The following is a 16,024-nucleotide window of genomic DNA, read 5'->3' as shown; positions in this document are numbered from 1 at the left end:
ATTTGTGCAAGAGAATTTAACCCTTTAAGCATGCGCGATATGTTTCAGATAGTAGCCTAGGCTACTAGCCATGGCAAGTGTAAACATATGAATCGGATATGGGTCACAATTTAAAGAACGTGTAAACAGACAGTCAAAAAAATCGGATTTAGGCAACAAATCAGAATTGGGCATCAAGACCTGCAGTGTAAACGAGGCCTAAATGCACATAGAGCCACAAAGTCAGGTATTTGAAAGCTTTAAATTGACTTACCTCCTTTATTCAAACGGATCATCTGCTTGATTTCTCTGTCACGGATGGTGCAGGTGACAGTTTCACCCTTAAACCATTTATCGTAATCAACTTCAAATCTGTGGGTTTTTTTGTCGTTAGAAAATATGACATTTCCAGGCTCCATTTTGACATTTACATTGTTCACTTCACATGACACTGAAGCTTCTTGCACTGTCTTTACATCTCCAGAAACAACAGCTTCCAAGACAACTTTATTATTGATAAAAAGTTCTCTCTCAGCTGGTGGCTTCAGCGTCAGTGTGAGTTTATCTACAAGGGAGTAAGAAAGAAAATAATGACTTCATGTGTTCCTTGGGATTTGTCTATATCTGTGAATTGGTATCAGTTTAAAATAATGTATCTTTGTGTGAATTTGAAATAGAAGTTAGTTCATCACAACAGCATGAAGGTTCATTGGCATTCAATAATTCAATCAATGATTTGACAAAACTAAAAGATTGTTCTAAAATGTCTCTTCAAACATGAGCCTCCTCAAAGAAAATCATCACAATCTTGACCCAACAGCAATACAATAGAGGGACACATGAAGTAGCTACATTGTATCAAATGTAAAATGTTAGACATTTCAGGGATGTAACTTGGACTATATCAACAGCAATATTGCTGCAGTCTTGCATAGAAGCTATGTACAAAAATCAGACATGCAACAGGTTAGAGAGAGGTAAACATCTTATGAATAAAGAAACATTCACTGTCCTCAAGAGAAAACATACCTGTATATTGGGCCTCTCTGACTTGCTTTCCCATCTTGTGGTTGAACTCGCACTTAACCTTTACGTCTGTGTTCGTCCATTTGTAGACACTGATATTAAAAATGCTTGTGGCATTATACAAGGTTACTGAGGCATTCTTCTCACTTGTTTCACGGGTGTCTATCGCATTTTTCACTTCATCATCCTGAAACCACTTAAACGAGTATGTTTTAGGCGAAAACTGCTGGGCTAAACACGAGAAGGTTGCTGTCCCACTCTCTAACTCCTTTATTGTAGGTACTGTTAAGAAGACAGTTGCAGGCTGATCTGGCGGTGGAGCTGGCAACATACAGGAGAAAGCAGAGAGGACATGAAAAGCAAGAAAATAGTGCAACATGCTTTATTAGGCAAAGCACACAGATGCTTTTGAGTTTGAACATCAATGTTAAATGTTGTAGCCTATACTTATATTTAACTTATTATTATTTTTTTTTCCCTTTATCTTTTGTTTATAAATCAAGAAGAAATCTCATATGCCATTGTATTCCCTGGCATGAGGTCAGAGAAAAGTATTTCTAAAGGACTAAGCATATTATGTACTTTTCTGTTCTAATGTTTTTTAGATCTTTAGCCTTGCTGTTCTCAGCTAGTGTAAAACATTTACTGTCATTAGACTTTGATAAAGGACAACTGCTTGACATGCACAAAAATATAAAAGCAGGTTCATTGGTATTAAAAAAGTTCAATCAATGATTTGACAAAACTATAAGAGTGTGCTAAAATGTCTATTCAAACATGAGCCTCCACGAATAAACAATATCCAGCAATATACAAAACACTGAACCAAACAGCAATAACAACGAGACACATGAAGTAGCTCAAATGTAACATGTAAAATGTTAGACATTTCAGAGATGTGACTTACCTGGTGAAACTTTAGCTGTTTTAGTGCCTTGGGAATTTGAAGCTTCACATGTGTAAGGGTTTTGAGGATTCCAGTCGCTTTTCTTCACACGCATATGGCTGATTTTGGTATAGTCTCCGTCACTCCCGAACGCTGGATACTGCACGAAAGTATTCAGGTCTTTATCACCAGGAGCCTTCCACTTGAAAGTGAGTGAGTCTGCAGGTGAGAAACCTCTGGCCAAGCAGCCGACGGTGATGAACCCAGCAGAATCAGCAGAACACTGTGACAGGGCGAAGATTGACTTCGGCGGAGATGGTTGAGCTGTAGAGACATTACATCTTTCTCAGACAATAAACTACAACATAACGCAACATAGGCCAACATATGCAACACTATTAGGCCATGTCAAAAGAACGAATGAACCAATGAATGAATGAATGAATGAATAAAAAATAAATAAAAAAAACTGATTGAGATTACACCGCTATCTCCGCTTTACATCAGAGTCCTGTGGCCATGTTGATAAACTGCTTAGACGACTACCTTGCAAGTAAGTCATATTTTCTTCTTCTTCTTTAAGACTGGTCATACCTTTTTTTTTTAAAGCAAGTTACTTTAACAAGTAAATAAAAAAGTAAGACAGATTAGGCTACCCCTTGGTTAACTGTTGGTGAGTCTTAGTCGGTCACGTAAAACATAACATTTCGGAATTTCGGAAAATTATCGGAAATATTTTTTTCGTACACTCTTAAAAATAAAGGTTCCAAAGGGAGTTTTCACAGTGATAGCCTTGAATAACTATTTTGGGTTCCTCAAAGAACCTTAGTGAACAGTTCTTAAAAGAAACTTTTTTTTTCTTAGCGTGAAGAACTTTTTAATAGCTAATCTAAAGAACCTTTTGTGCAGTGGAAAGGATCCATGGATGTTAAAGGTTACTCATGGAACCATCAATGTAATTTAAGAACCTTTATTTTTAACAGTGTAGATGCTGTATGTCATATAGCATAGGCATATATGTACAGTCATATTTATTATCAGACATAGGCCCATAGGCTAATAAATAAAGGATTATCTAAACAAATAATAGTTATAGGCTACTGGATAATGACTGCAATGACTTTTCATTTTGTTTCAAATTAAACAGTTCTTGTAATTTATGAAATGTAAATAAAAAAAAACAAATTTAATAAAAATTTCAACCATTTGAGAATTTTAAATAAAAGCATTGTATAGCAGTTTGTAACTTTGAACTATGAAATCATATGACGAAAAATGTATAATTAAAAAATAAATAGCCCCCAAAATAATGCAAACAAACACCCCTCGCACTTCTAAAAGTTCCGGGTTTTTTATTTTATTATTTTATTCTCATTGTGCTAGAAATAATTTCTTGAATAGCGGTATAACAAAAAAAATTCTCCAATCACGTAAAACGATTTTTTTCTTCATGCGCTTCATGCATTGATAAAGGCTACCTTTCTAAATCAGTAAGCTGACAGTGTATTATTATTATTAATGTTATTATTATTATTATTATATTAATGTTATTTAATAACATCGGGATGCAATCAACAACTTAAAATATAACACATTATAGGCTATTAGTGGATATCAGTGCATAAAGTTAAAACGAGACGTTACAGTTTAGTTAGGATTTTTAGTCTTATATTTATGCTCCGGCTGTTTTCAGCGTCTATTGAGCAGTTTAACGCAACACATGAGAGAATAATGTACAACGAAAGGAGTCGTTTAAGAATAACTACTGTTGTATTTTTGTTCGTTTTTAACATGAACAATATTCTAAAATGATGTAGCCTAGTCTTTTAAATCTAATGAAATGGACAACAGCTAAATTTAGACAGTTTGAAATAGAAAACTCTGTTAAAGATATAATAAAAATAAATGAATAATAAAACACACGTTTTTTACGATACAAATGTCCTTGCAATTAATCATAAAATCTTACTGTTTGTTACGGTGACTTTGGTGCCGCTTCCCCAGTAGTCGAAAGCCCAGTTACACAATATCTTTTTAATGTTACAGTGCAGTATAAAAATACAACGCTCAGAGTCTGTTGAACGACCTGTAGCCAATTCCTTGTTTTATTTGAATGCACAAATACAATTATTTCGAATTTAATTATTCATTCATAATCTGAATATTTGCGTTTCTAGCAAATTACTTTAGACTATATGTCCTGACTTTAATTGTCTAATCGCATAACAAGAATATCTCGACATTGAAATGTTGCTTTAATGTAAAAAAAAAAAAAACATTATTTTTCGACAAAATAACTGCGCACACATTTATCCTAGGCTACTTAAATTAGATTTTGATTTGGTAGGTGGATATTTTTCTTACCTGACGAGACAGTGACCATTGTTCCTTTTCCCCAGTACTCAAAAGCATTGTCACACTGACATTTTACCAGGGGATATTGTACAAAAATAGCAGCTATATCATATGTTTACCTCTTAACAAGTAGCTTTCATTTATTATTATATAACCCACAGATTGAACTATTTAGACTTTTATTTAGCCTTAGCCAAAACGGACTAAACGGACATTTACATTTAGCCAAGTATTTAAAACGTGCCAAGATTATTGAGAGGATTCTTTCTTACCAGATGTCACTGTGACAGACGTGCCTTTCCCCCAGTCAAAGGCAGCATCACAGTGATACTTTTAATTTATTCAGTGCACAAAAACACAAACGATCTTTTCCATATTAGCCAACCTTAAAACCTGATTTATTTCGTAATTTATTGTCAAATTATCCATGATATTTTTTTCTCTGACTAAAAAGTGTTGTTAATAAGTGAATAATCGGCTCTAGAAATATGTTTCATAATGCATAACGATTCATATTTTGCTGTTTGGTTCGTAAGCTGTTTCATTAATTTGACTTCTTACCTGATGTTACAGTCACCGCTGTTCCCTTTCCCCAGTAGTCAAAGGCACCGTCACAGCGGGAAGATTTACGACGAGAGCCATACCATAACCACAATAATACATTTTCATAGGCAATATTTTGTCTAGGCCGACGTTCTCAAAACGATTTAGTTTGTTACGTTAGTTCGCACTTTCTTTAATCGGAGAGTTTTAGCTACGCGTTATTTAGTTACCGTTACCGACGCATCTTTCCACAGACGTCAAAATTGTAAATAGCCTACGTCTGCATGTTAGTTTTGTGACAAGAAAGACTACCTGATCTTCCAAAATAAGTTAAAACAAACAAACAAACAAACAAACAAACAAACAAACAAAAAAACTAAATAACAGAAAATAACGGCAATAACTTACCTGAGGAAACGGTGACTTTGGTCCCTTTCCCCCAGTAGTCGAAGTAATTGACACAGTGACTGATGCCTTTGAGTTCCTGACCAAAAAACCCACACGAAGCAGCGATGTTCATGTGATCAAAAGAACTTTGGTCAGAATAAATGGATCCAGTGAAAACTTATCTCGCCTTTCTATTGTTCACAGCTGATCTATAGGTCAGAAATATTTGCAGCACTTATGTTGCATTAGCCTTTATATATTCAAAACATGATGACTCTGAAATTAGAAAGCAATTTTTATAGGCTAATAATCTGAACCAAACTCTTCCTGCTTCTGCCCTCAGTACAGATGTGTGCTTGTATTTACTAATAGGCCTAATTAAATAGAATAAAACATATTTTGAACGAAAAATCATAATGTGGTCAGAATTAATGGCACCCCTGGTAAATATGATCAAAAATAAATAAATCTGCATTGTTTATCCTTTTGATCTTTCATTCAAAAAATTCACAAAAATCGAACCTTTCATTGAAGTAAAATAATTGAAAGTGGGGGGTTATTATAAAATAAATGCTTTTCTCCAAAAGACGCTGGTCATAATTATTGTCTCCCTGTTATTAAATACTTTTTGCAACCTCCTTTTCCCAAGATAACAGCTCTCAGTTTTCTTCTATAATGCCTGATGAGTTTGGAGAATAACTGACAAGAGATCAGAGACCATTCCTCCATACAGAATCTCTCCAGATCTTTCAGATTCACAAGTTCATGCTGGTGCTTCTTCTCTTCAGTTCACACTCATTTTCTATAGGGATCAGTTTAGGGGACTGGGACGGTCATGGCAGAAGCTTCATTTTGTGCTCAGTTACCCACTTTTGTGTTGATTTTGATGTTTGTTTTGGACCGTTGTCCTGATGTAAGATCCAACCACGGCCCATTATAAGATTTCTAGCAGAGGCTGTCAGGTTTATATTTTTTATCTGTTGTGGATGATTAAGGGAATTTGGCCTTTGTGTTTCCTCATATTTAAACTCCTGCGAAACAATAAGTCATAGCTAGACAATTTCATGTTCCTAGTCACCCTGGTGTGCTAAAAAAAGGTAAGTATTAATGGGAATATACTTCAGAGATATTTTACTCGTAAAAAATCTAGGGGTGCCAATAATTGTGGCCAACGTGTTTTGGAGAAAAACATTTATTTCATAATGTGATTTCCCCCACTTTCAATTCTTTTACTTCAATGAAAGGTTAGATTTTTGTGAATTTTTTTAATGAAAGATCAAAAGGATAAACAATGCAGATTTATTTTTTACAGCCATGCATTTTTGGTCATATTTACCAGGGGTGTCATTAATTCTGACCACAACTGTATATATTGTTGTTCCCTCATAGTTCCATATTACTTATTGTGTGGAGATGTGGGGTCATACAAATAAAACTAATATAAATCCAATATGTTACAAAAGAGAGCAATAACGATTGAAAAACGGGCTGATTATTATGAACCAACAAATATGTTATTTATTAAATTACATGTATTAAAATGAGTTGATTTAGTTGAGTTTTACACTGCACAGATAATGTATAAAGTATATAATAATATACTTCCAAATTGTATTCAGAGACTGTTCAAAATAAAAGAAAGTCAGTATAAACTAAGAGGAATTAATGTTAGAATTAAAAAAAACAAAAAAAACAAGGGCAAGGACTAATGCAAAAAATAGATGCATATCTGTCAAAGGGATACAAATTGTGTGGCCTATATTTCACTCTGTAAATTCAAGAAAATGTTTAAAAACAAGGTGTTAAATAATTATATAACTCAATATCGGCAACATGCAGATATGTCTTCGCTGAGGAGCCGAGACTGAACTCAGGCGTTCCCAGCGGTACAGCGGAAGTGGCAGGGAGACGTAACGTCTCCGTTCCCTACTCAGGGAACGAGGGTTACATACGTAACCGAGACGTTCCCTTTCGTGGTCACTCCGAGTTACGTCGGATGACGACGAATGGGGTGGGGTCCCCAGTCTAATCACGCCACCTCGGCTGTCTTCCAGTGCCCTGCGTAAGTCTGAGCTCCCTGTCGTGAGACTAGCACGGACGAAGGAGTCCTACTTAACACAGGAATACCAAGGTACACTGGGAAGCATATCTCAGCGGAAATATGCAATAATGCCCAGCCCTAAGGGGGGGACTTGGAATACACATATGACCCCGAGGGGCTGCACATGGAGTAACACTGGGGTGTCCAGCCACAGGTGGAATATTTCAACCCCAGGGATGGCAAGGTGGCTTGCCGAGGGAAAGACATGCTCAGAGAGGCTTACAGTGGAAATACACATGTGGGGGTCGCCCGGAGGGGGAACCATGCACATGGAGGCACCTAGCCAAGCACGAAAGCTGCCGGTGGCATAACTCTGGCGTTGACGTCGACAGTGCTGGAGGAACTCAGGGCTTATGAGGCTCACCTGAGGAGAATATCGCACGTATCCCGTCCGTGGAGAGGAATGGCGAGCAAGCGAAGACACCTGAGCAGAATTTAGTACCAGCTAGTTGAAGCGAGTACACGAGAAGAAACTGGCTCCACTCGGAGATTATAGAATCTCGCGAATGTGTTGGGTGTCGCCCAGCCTGCAGCTCTACAATGTCTGTTAGCGAGGCGCCATGCGCTAGAGCCCAAGAGGATGCCACACTCCGAGTGGAGTGGGTCGTCACACCAAGGGGGCATGGTCGACCTTGCTGCTGGTATGCCAAAGCGATGGCGTCCACCATCCAGTGAGACAACCTTTGCTTGGAGAGAGCCTTTCCCTTCAGCTTCCCACCATAACAGACAAAGGTCCTGAAACACCGCGTTCTGTCTACGTAAGCACGGAGGGCGTGTACTGGACAGAGCAGTGCCAAGGCTGGGTCTGCCTCCTCCAAGGGCAGCGCTTGCAGGTTCACTACCTGGTCTCGAAAGGGGGTGGTAGGAACCTTGGGCACATATCCAGGCCGGGGTCTCAGGATTACGTGAGAGTTAGCCGGCCCGAAGCACGCTTCGTCAACCGAAAATGCCTGCAGGTCCCCTACCCTCTTGATGGAAGCCAATGCAACCAGGAGTGCTGTCTTCATTGACAGGAACTTAAGCTCCACTGATTGCAGAGGCTCAAAGGGAGCACTCTGCAGGGCAGTTAAAACCACTGAGAGGTCCCAAGAGGGTACGAGGGGAGGACGAGGAGGATTCAGTCTCCTCGCTCCCCTCAGGAACCTGATGATCAGGTCATGCTTTCCCAGAGACTTACCATCAACTGCGTCGTGATGTGCGGCAATGGCGGCAACATACACTTTCAGGGTGGAGGGAGACAGCCTTCGCTCCAACCCTTCTTGCAGGAAGGAAAGCACGACACTGATCGGGCATTTCGTGGGTTCTTGATGTTTAGAAGAACACCAGTTGACGAAGAGGTTCCACTTCAACACGTAGGCATGTCTCGTGGACGATGCTCTAGCGGAAGTGATGGTAGCCACCACCACTGGTGGTAGGGTACTCAAACCTGCCTCGTCCCATCCAGGAGCCACAAGTGGATGTTCCAAAGATCGGGACGAGGGTGCCAAATGGTGCCCCGTCCCTGAGAAAGGAGGTCCTTCCTCAGAGGGATTGGCCAGGGAGGTGCTGTCGCGAGGAGTACTAGTTCGGAGAACCAGGTCCGGTTGTGCCAATACGGGGCACCCAAAATGACCTGCTCCTCGTCCTCCCTGATCTTGCGCAAAGTCTGCGCAAGAAGGCTCACTGGGGGAAACACATACTTGCGTAGGCCCCGCGGCCAGCTGTGCGCCAGTGCATCCGTGCCGAGCGTGCCCTCGGTCAGGGAATAATACAGGTCGCAGTGGGACGAGTCGTGGGAGGCAAACAGGTCTACCTGTGCATCCCCAAACTGATCCCAAATCAGCTGGACCGACTGGGGATGGAGTCTCCATTCTCCAGCGAGAGAATGTCGGCCGCCTGGTTCAGGTCTCCCGGGATATAAATGGCTCGAAGCGACCTCAGATGCTTCTGACTCCATATGAGGAGGTGGCGAGCGAGTTGCGACATACGGCGGGAGCGTAGACCACCTTGATGGTTGATGTACGCTACTGTCGCGGTATTGTCTGATCGGACTAGTACGTGCTGACCCTTGAGCAGCGCACGGAAGCAACTCGAGGCAATTGACATGCCAAAGGCGCTGGGGTCCTGTCCAGGAGCCTGCAGCAGCATGTCCATTCCACATGGCGCCCCAGCCCGTGGTGGAGGCATCCGTTGATACAACAACATGCCGGGAAACTCGTTCTAAGGGCACTCCGGCCCGTAGAAAACTGAGGTTCGTCCACGGGGTGAAGGTCTGACGGCAGGCTGGAGTCACTGGGACTCGATCGCGAAGCCAAAGCTGAAGCGGTCTCATATGAAGCAATCCGAGCGGCGTTACTGCAGCTGCAGATGCCATATGCCCCAGGAGCCCCTGAAATAGTTTCAGTGGAACCGCACTCTTGTCCTCGATTTGGTGAAGACAAGTCAGCAGTGACTGCGCGCGCTCGCTTGTAAGCTGCGCGCACATGGCGACCAAGTCGATCTCCATACCGAGAAAAGAGATCCTCTGCACGGGGCAGAGTTTGCTCTTCTCCCAGTTGACCCGAAGGCCCAGACGAGCTAGGTGCCGGAGCACAAGGTCCCTGTGTTCGCAAACCTGGTCTCGAGAGTGAGCTAGAATCAGCCAGTCATCGAGATAGTTCAGGATGCGAACCTCGTGTTCCCGGAGAGGAACAAGGGCTGCCTCGACGACCTTCGTGAAGAAGCGAGGAGACAGGGCTAGCCCGAATGGGAGAACCGCGTACTGGTATGCCCGCCCCTCGAAAGCAAACCGAAGAAACGGTCTGTGTCGAGGTAAAATGGAGACATGGAAGTAGGCGTCCTTCAGGTCGATCGCTGCAAACCAATCCTGCGGCCGCACACACTGGAGGATGCGTTTGGCCGTAAGCATCTTGAACGGCAGCCTGTGAAGGGAGCGGTTCAAGACGCGCAGGTCGAGGATTGGCCGTAACCCACCGGATTTCTTCGGTACAATGAAGTAAGGGCTGTAGAAGCCGGACTTCATTTCGGCTGGAGGGACAATCTCGATCGCACCCTTCGCCAGTAGGGTGTCGACCTCCGCTCTCATGACAGGGGCATTGCCACCGACCATAGTGAAGCGGACTCCCCTGAAGCGGGGAGGAGACCGCGCAAACTGAATCGCGTAGCCGAGCCTGATGGTTCTCGCAACCCAGCGGGACAGTCTGGGAAGCTCTAGCCAGGCCTCCAGAAACTGTCTCTCTTCTTTTCCATTGTAGGGACAAACAGACATTTCATTTCCATTAAAATATCGTCTTTTGCATCATCAGAGTTTAAATCTGCATAAGGGTGAGTAAATGAGAAAATTGTAATTTTTACATAAACCATTCATATTCTGAATATGTTAGGCCTATTGCCTCTGTAGAATATAAGCAACAAGTAGCACATTAAGTTTTAAATTTTTTATTTGCAGATACAAATACTGTCAGTCAACTTAAATTGTTTTCTTTACCAATAGATGTCTGCCACACCAACCCGGTATCACGCTAAAGCGTGTAATAGACACGCTGGTCCACTAGCGGATGCGTGTCAATGTCACGCTTTGCCTCCTCTAGGCGTGAAAATGACACGCATGAATGAAGGTTGAGTATCAGTAGGGGGCGATGATTTCCTCAATGCCAACAACTCCCCACGGAGCAAAGAGAGAAGCGATATATTGCATTCTCCAAAATTCCCAAGTGGTACTCGATGCAGAGCCAAATGGGAGGAGCTAGAGCTCCAGCTCCTCCCCTCGCTGGAGCTCCAGCTCCTCCCCTCGCTGGATTTAGTGGGAGGGGCCGCGCATGCGCAGGTTAACTTTCTCGCTATCAAAGAGTTACGTCACGATCTTTTCCCGCAGCGTTGCATTCCGGGAAGGCGCCGCCATTTTAGGTGGTAACTCTATCAGTTGCCATGGTTACTTCTACAGTGAGGCCAAGATAAATAGCAAAAGAGAGAGAAAAGATCAGCTTGATATGCGTTTGCATTTTAGCGATATGCCACAGTTTCTTGGGAAGATATGGAGAAGGAAAAAGCTTAAAGAAACGGCCTATCACGTTAATGACGTAGCCTACGACATTGCCAGAATGTACGATCTGTCCGCACACAGCACAGCAGGTCCAAAATGCACATCCAATATCAGATTTATTTCCACATATAAATAAACCCCAGGCAAAATTAATCAGTGAGGCCCTATTTTTAAATATATTTTAGTCCTATAATGTTTTTTATATAATATATTAAAATGAATATTTGTTAATAGGCTATCTTCATTGCCTATATATAATTAAACAAAAACACATCTAACAGAACAACCTGAGTTGTTCATTTTTTACAATATGTTCTTATTTATTTTTTATTTATTTATTTTTTCATTAACGAAATGTCAATCTTCGTCTTTATAACAGAAGATACAAAAATCTTCAGCCTATTAGGCTACATGTATAACGGATTATCACCTTATAAACAGTCCTTTGTGGAATAAGGCCTAATGCTATATAGAAATAGCATAGCCTATGGTTATAGCATCTTAATTTAAACTTTATTTTGGTATTAGGTTATTAAAATGCTAACTCGTCTATCTAATGTAAAGAGCTGGATACTAGGCTACTTAAATAGGCCTTATGTCATTAAATGTAGGCCATCTACGATAGACTAAATATTTTTAACGTTAGTCATTCATTTAAGCAATGACTAATATCGCACGTTAATCAATCCTGGGTGCAGTTCAAGCATCAAGCACCGGCAAAAGTAGGCCAATGATAATAAATATGTCTAAAAAAAATAAAGCATTTTCATTATGTATTAATAGGCTGTGTACAGTATCATAACACTGAACAACTCAACAGAAATCAGATGATTTAGATTAATTCACAAATAACACACGTAAATGCGGTGGACAAAAAATAAATAGGGGTGCACTATCTAAGCTTTCACAGCCTTTTAAGTCTAGTAATTTGACGCTTTTGTCCAAAGCAGCTTTAAAAGTGAGGAAAACAACGAAACCGTTATAAAGATAAAATAATACATAGATAAAAAGTTTCAACCGTTTTTAGAAACACACACACAGACACACACACACACACACACACACACACACACACACACACACACACACACACAGTGTGAGCAATGTTCTTATTAGGTGTTTACGCGTTTGTCACAGAAACGATAAATATTTAATCATAATCACGACAAATATTAGAGAAAAATACAATATGATGTATGCCAGCATATTGCACATCAAAACAAACTTGTCCTTCCATCACGGTTCAACTCGCACTAGATCCAGCAACAGTGAGCTAGCTCTAGCTCCTCCCATTTGATGCTGCAGCGAATCCCCGCTCACTAAATTTAGCAAGGTGCAGAGCCATATAGAGAGATCTCTCTATATGGCTCTGGCAAGGTGGAGCTGGAGCTCCAGCGAGGGGAGGAGCTGGAGCTCTAGCTCCTCCCATTTGGCTCTGCATCGAGCACCATCTCAAAATTCCCGCGTCAGGTCGGTCAAAGTCATACATTTTTATTATGGTTCTGTAATTTAAAAAATCCTAACGTTGCTGTAGCCTAACGTTATATTTGTGTGTGTGTACTGTGGGGCTTTTTAATCTATGGTGCTGTTAACGTTACCGTGGTCAATAACGTTAATGGAAATTGATATTAATTGGCTAACGTTAATTAATTAATCACAGAAAGCTGCAATGACTGCATATTATGTTATATTAACATTATAAAAAGTTGTTATGGTCGATGGGAAGTAACTTGATGATGATGATGATGATGATGATGATAATATGCGCGAATTTCGATCCTGAAATATCGATAGGCCTAAACGTTACTGATGTTGTATCTATTCTAATCTAAAGGATCTATCCACACATAAAAAATATCGATCCTAAAGTGTTTTTTTTTTTAAACAGTAATTTGATTTATTTAGCACGAATTTATTTTATTTAGAAAGTATGCATTAAATTGATTAAACGTGACAGTAAAGGCTTTTACATTGTTACACAAATATATATATTTCATGTAAATGCTGTCCTAATAATTATGATGCTGAAAATTCAGCTTTGATCACAGGAATAACTTACATTTTAACATATTCAAATGAAAAACAGATCGCCTGTTTTAAATTGCAATAATATTTCACAATATTTGTTTTTACAAAGATTCACTGTATTTTTTATCAAATAAATGCAGCCTTGGTAAGCAGATTAGACTTCTTTCAACATTAAACATCTTACCGACCCCAAACTTTTGAAAAGTAGCATGTAACATGTAACATTTTCTATAATTATGCTAGTTTGTGCAGTTAAATTTATTTGGTTTGATCGTTAAAGTTCAAATGGATTGTGTTATGTTCTGTAATTGTTGTTAATAAATCTGTCAGAAGAAAATGTGCAAAAGTTTACCTATTGGGGTACAACAGTGGCAGTCTTTAAAACAATTAACAATGGTTTTACTACGGTAACCATACACACACGACTAATTACAGGTGCATCAAGAGCACAAATCACAAATTATTTTAGAGGTCGTGAAAATGTATTCATATTTAGCATATTAATGATGCATTCACCATCTCATATATCACGACACACTGCTTCTGTTCATGAATGCAGTTTACATGCTAAATATGCATTGTGCAATAACAGAATCACAGTTATCTTCTTTATTTTGTTACAGTTCTGCGTCTATAATATGACAAATCCATGAAGCCTTGCTGCAAGAGAATTAACTATGTTTTTGTTCCCCTTTGTCCAACAGCTCCTGTTTTTACCCACCATCCTTCCCTGTTACCGCCACCTGTATCTCGTCATCATAAGAAAAACAACGGCTCTTTTAAGAGCCACTCCTATACTCCTCTTACTACCTCTCTCTCACACACACTCTCTCTATTTCTATTTCTAATTCACTCACTCACTCACTCACTCACTCTCTCTCTCTCTCTCTCTCTCTCTCTCAATTTCTTTCTTCTAAAGCTTCACTGTCTTCAAGTAAGTATTGTTACTCTATTCTTTATTTTTCTTTCACATTACTCTCTCTCTCACTGTCCAAAACATTTTTAGAAATGTAGTTTTATATAGTCTATACTCTGTCCTCAATTCTTTTTGTCTGACCGTGTTTTTATCTTCCTTTCCAGTATAGTATCTTTGAAATGGCTGCTCAGCAAGACAGAGGGAGAGCAGATGATGCTATTTTCATTGCAGACATGCTTCTTGCTCAAACCAAAGTAAGTATTTTTTTTTTGAGACAGTGATCTTCCAGTATTGGTAATAATACTAAAGAGTGGGAATTAGAGTGCAAAATTTGAATGAACTGCTCAAGAGTTGGCTATATTTCAGTGTTATCATACAATGCTCACTTTCTGTCATGTGTTGCCCCCTTGGACAATAACAACGACAGCTTTTCTTTTCTGTAGATTTATTTGCCCCGGTTGTTTTTCTCTTTTGTTTTCTGTGACAGATTATGGGGCTGAAAGTTTTAACATGAACAACAACATGTGTTAACTGTGCTTCTTCTTTTCCTTTTTACCCACTACTCTTTTCTTCTCACAGCGCCCCCAACAGTATACATCATTTCTGAGACTTTCAATATTTATCCTCTACATTATATTAGTGCAAAATATCTACAATAAACAAAGACAAGAAACAAATTAAATAATTATTTGAGGTCCTTACACCCTCCCCCACTAAAAAAAATAAAATGTTACAAAACATTTTTAATTTACTATCTCTGGGTATATACTGAAAATGTAAGTTCCAATTACAGTGTAATGTACATGCTTTCTCACAGCTTAACAATATAATTTACTTCCATACAACTGTGACATAATAACAATGATCTAAACTTTTAGATTTGTTGCATGTTGAGAGGTGTCTTGTCTTTAGGCTCGCTGGTGGGCCCCCCAGAACATCCTGCAATGACAAGTGGACACAACCACCTACACCTCCACAATGTATTAACACATTTCAAATGTCACTTAAGTAATGCATTAATCTCTTAGTGTTTCATCCAGCCTATCAAATATACCTTTAGCTGACCAAACTATAACTCTGCTTTAGAGCATTATTACGACTGTAAACTTACAAAACCCTTAACTGTTTATAACTCACTTAACAAAATGATTACTTTGAACATTACTTTTTCAACTCTCACTAGTGTTACTTAGAATGAAGGATACAGATTCAGGTGATCGATGCTCAGCTGGGGTTGTACACAGCAGGTTCTCACGTCAGTATTTCCACCACAAACACTCCAGTTCACTGGTCGAAGCGTGGGCTCACCCAGGGTGTCATACGTGTACAGATTCCTAGGTTGCCTGGTTCTGGCAGAAGTTCTCCTGATAGGTTCCGATGCCAAATCACTATCTTCATGCTCGGCTTCTCCAACGAATCTTTCCTCCAGCTCCTGCTCCCCTTGAAGATCTCCCAGCACTTCTTCATCTGACTTATCTGAGTCAGGTATGTTTACAGATTTGTCAACGATTTCTTCAATGTCAGTTTCCTTTTCAGGTTTCCTGTTTCTCTCCTCTCTTCCAGGGTGAAATTCTGCTTTCTGCTGCACATGGATCCAGATATGTTCCTGCTCTCTGCATTGGAACCCACAAGTCAACCTCCTCATCGCTGGAACTGTCGGTGCTTTCATGGTGAGTATTTCGTCGTGGTTGTGCTCCCTGTTTTGACCTGTTCCTCTGACATCCTTTTCTTTCCAGACGAACACCAGGTGTCCTCTGCTCATCAACCAGGTAAGGACAAGGC

The 16,024-nt window shown here is 40.1% G+C and overlaps 4 protein-coding genes across 7 annotated transcripts in view; 1 reads left to right on the top strand and 3 right to left on the bottom strand.

The window, feature by feature from the left end:
• The window catches only part of ighd (immunoglobulin heavy constant delta), a 790,210-nt gene that overhangs the window by 290,194 nt on the left and 483,992 nt on the right, over positions 1-16,024 (bottom strand). For 2 of the 4 annotated variants that reach the window (XM_079864371.1, XM_079864370.1), the window contains exon 3: positions 4,256-4,310. The exons of the other annotated variants lie outside the window; for them this stretch is intronic. In XM_079864371.1, the coding sequence (XP_079720497.1) occupies positions 4,256-4,310 (55 nt within the window). The remainder of the gene's footprint in view (positions 1-4,255; positions 4,311-16,024) is intronic. 4 annotated transcript variants of the gene reach the window in all.
• LOC307154331 (uncharacterized protein) overlaps positions 1-16,024 on the bottom strand; it is a 780,250-nt gene that overhangs the window by 367,489 nt on the left and 396,737 nt on the right. The gene's annotated exons all lie outside the window — the stretch shown is intronic.
• The window catches only part of LOC307154345 (uncharacterized protein), a 430,222-nt gene that overhangs the window by 182,302 nt on the left and 231,896 nt on the right, over positions 1-16,024 (bottom strand). Inside the window, exons 4-7 of the mRNA XM_079864196.1 lie at positions 5,198-5,256; positions 1,913-2,215; positions 1,009-1,326; positions 254-544 (exon numbers count right to left, since the gene is read on the bottom strand). Coding sequence (XP_079720322.1) covers positions 254-544; positions 1,009-1,326; positions 1,913-2,215; positions 5,198-5,256 — 971 coding nt within the window. The remainder of the gene's footprint in view (positions 1-253; positions 545-1,008; positions 1,327-1,912; positions 2,216-5,197; positions 5,257-16,024) is intronic.
• LOC307154380 (uncharacterized protein) overlaps positions 1,959-16,024 on the top strand; it is a 40,674-nt gene continuing 26,608 nt past the window's right edge. Inside the window, exons 1-3 of the mRNA XM_079864286.1 lie at positions 1,959-2,444; positions 14,031-14,260; positions 14,407-14,496. The gene's annotated coding sequence lies outside the window, so the exon portion shown is untranslated. The remainder of the gene's footprint in view (positions 2,445-14,030; positions 14,261-14,406; positions 14,497-16,024) is intronic.

Source organism: Squalius cephalus, assembly GCF_949319135.1.
Source record: "Squalius cephalus genome assembly, chromosome: 1".
Lineage (NCBI taxonomy): Eukaryota > Metazoa > Chordata > Actinopteri > Cypriniformes > Leuciscidae > Squalius > Squalius cephalus.
The sequence above is the reverse complement of the archived record's forward strand: the minus strand, read 5'-3'. Positions and strand labels throughout refer to the sequence as shown.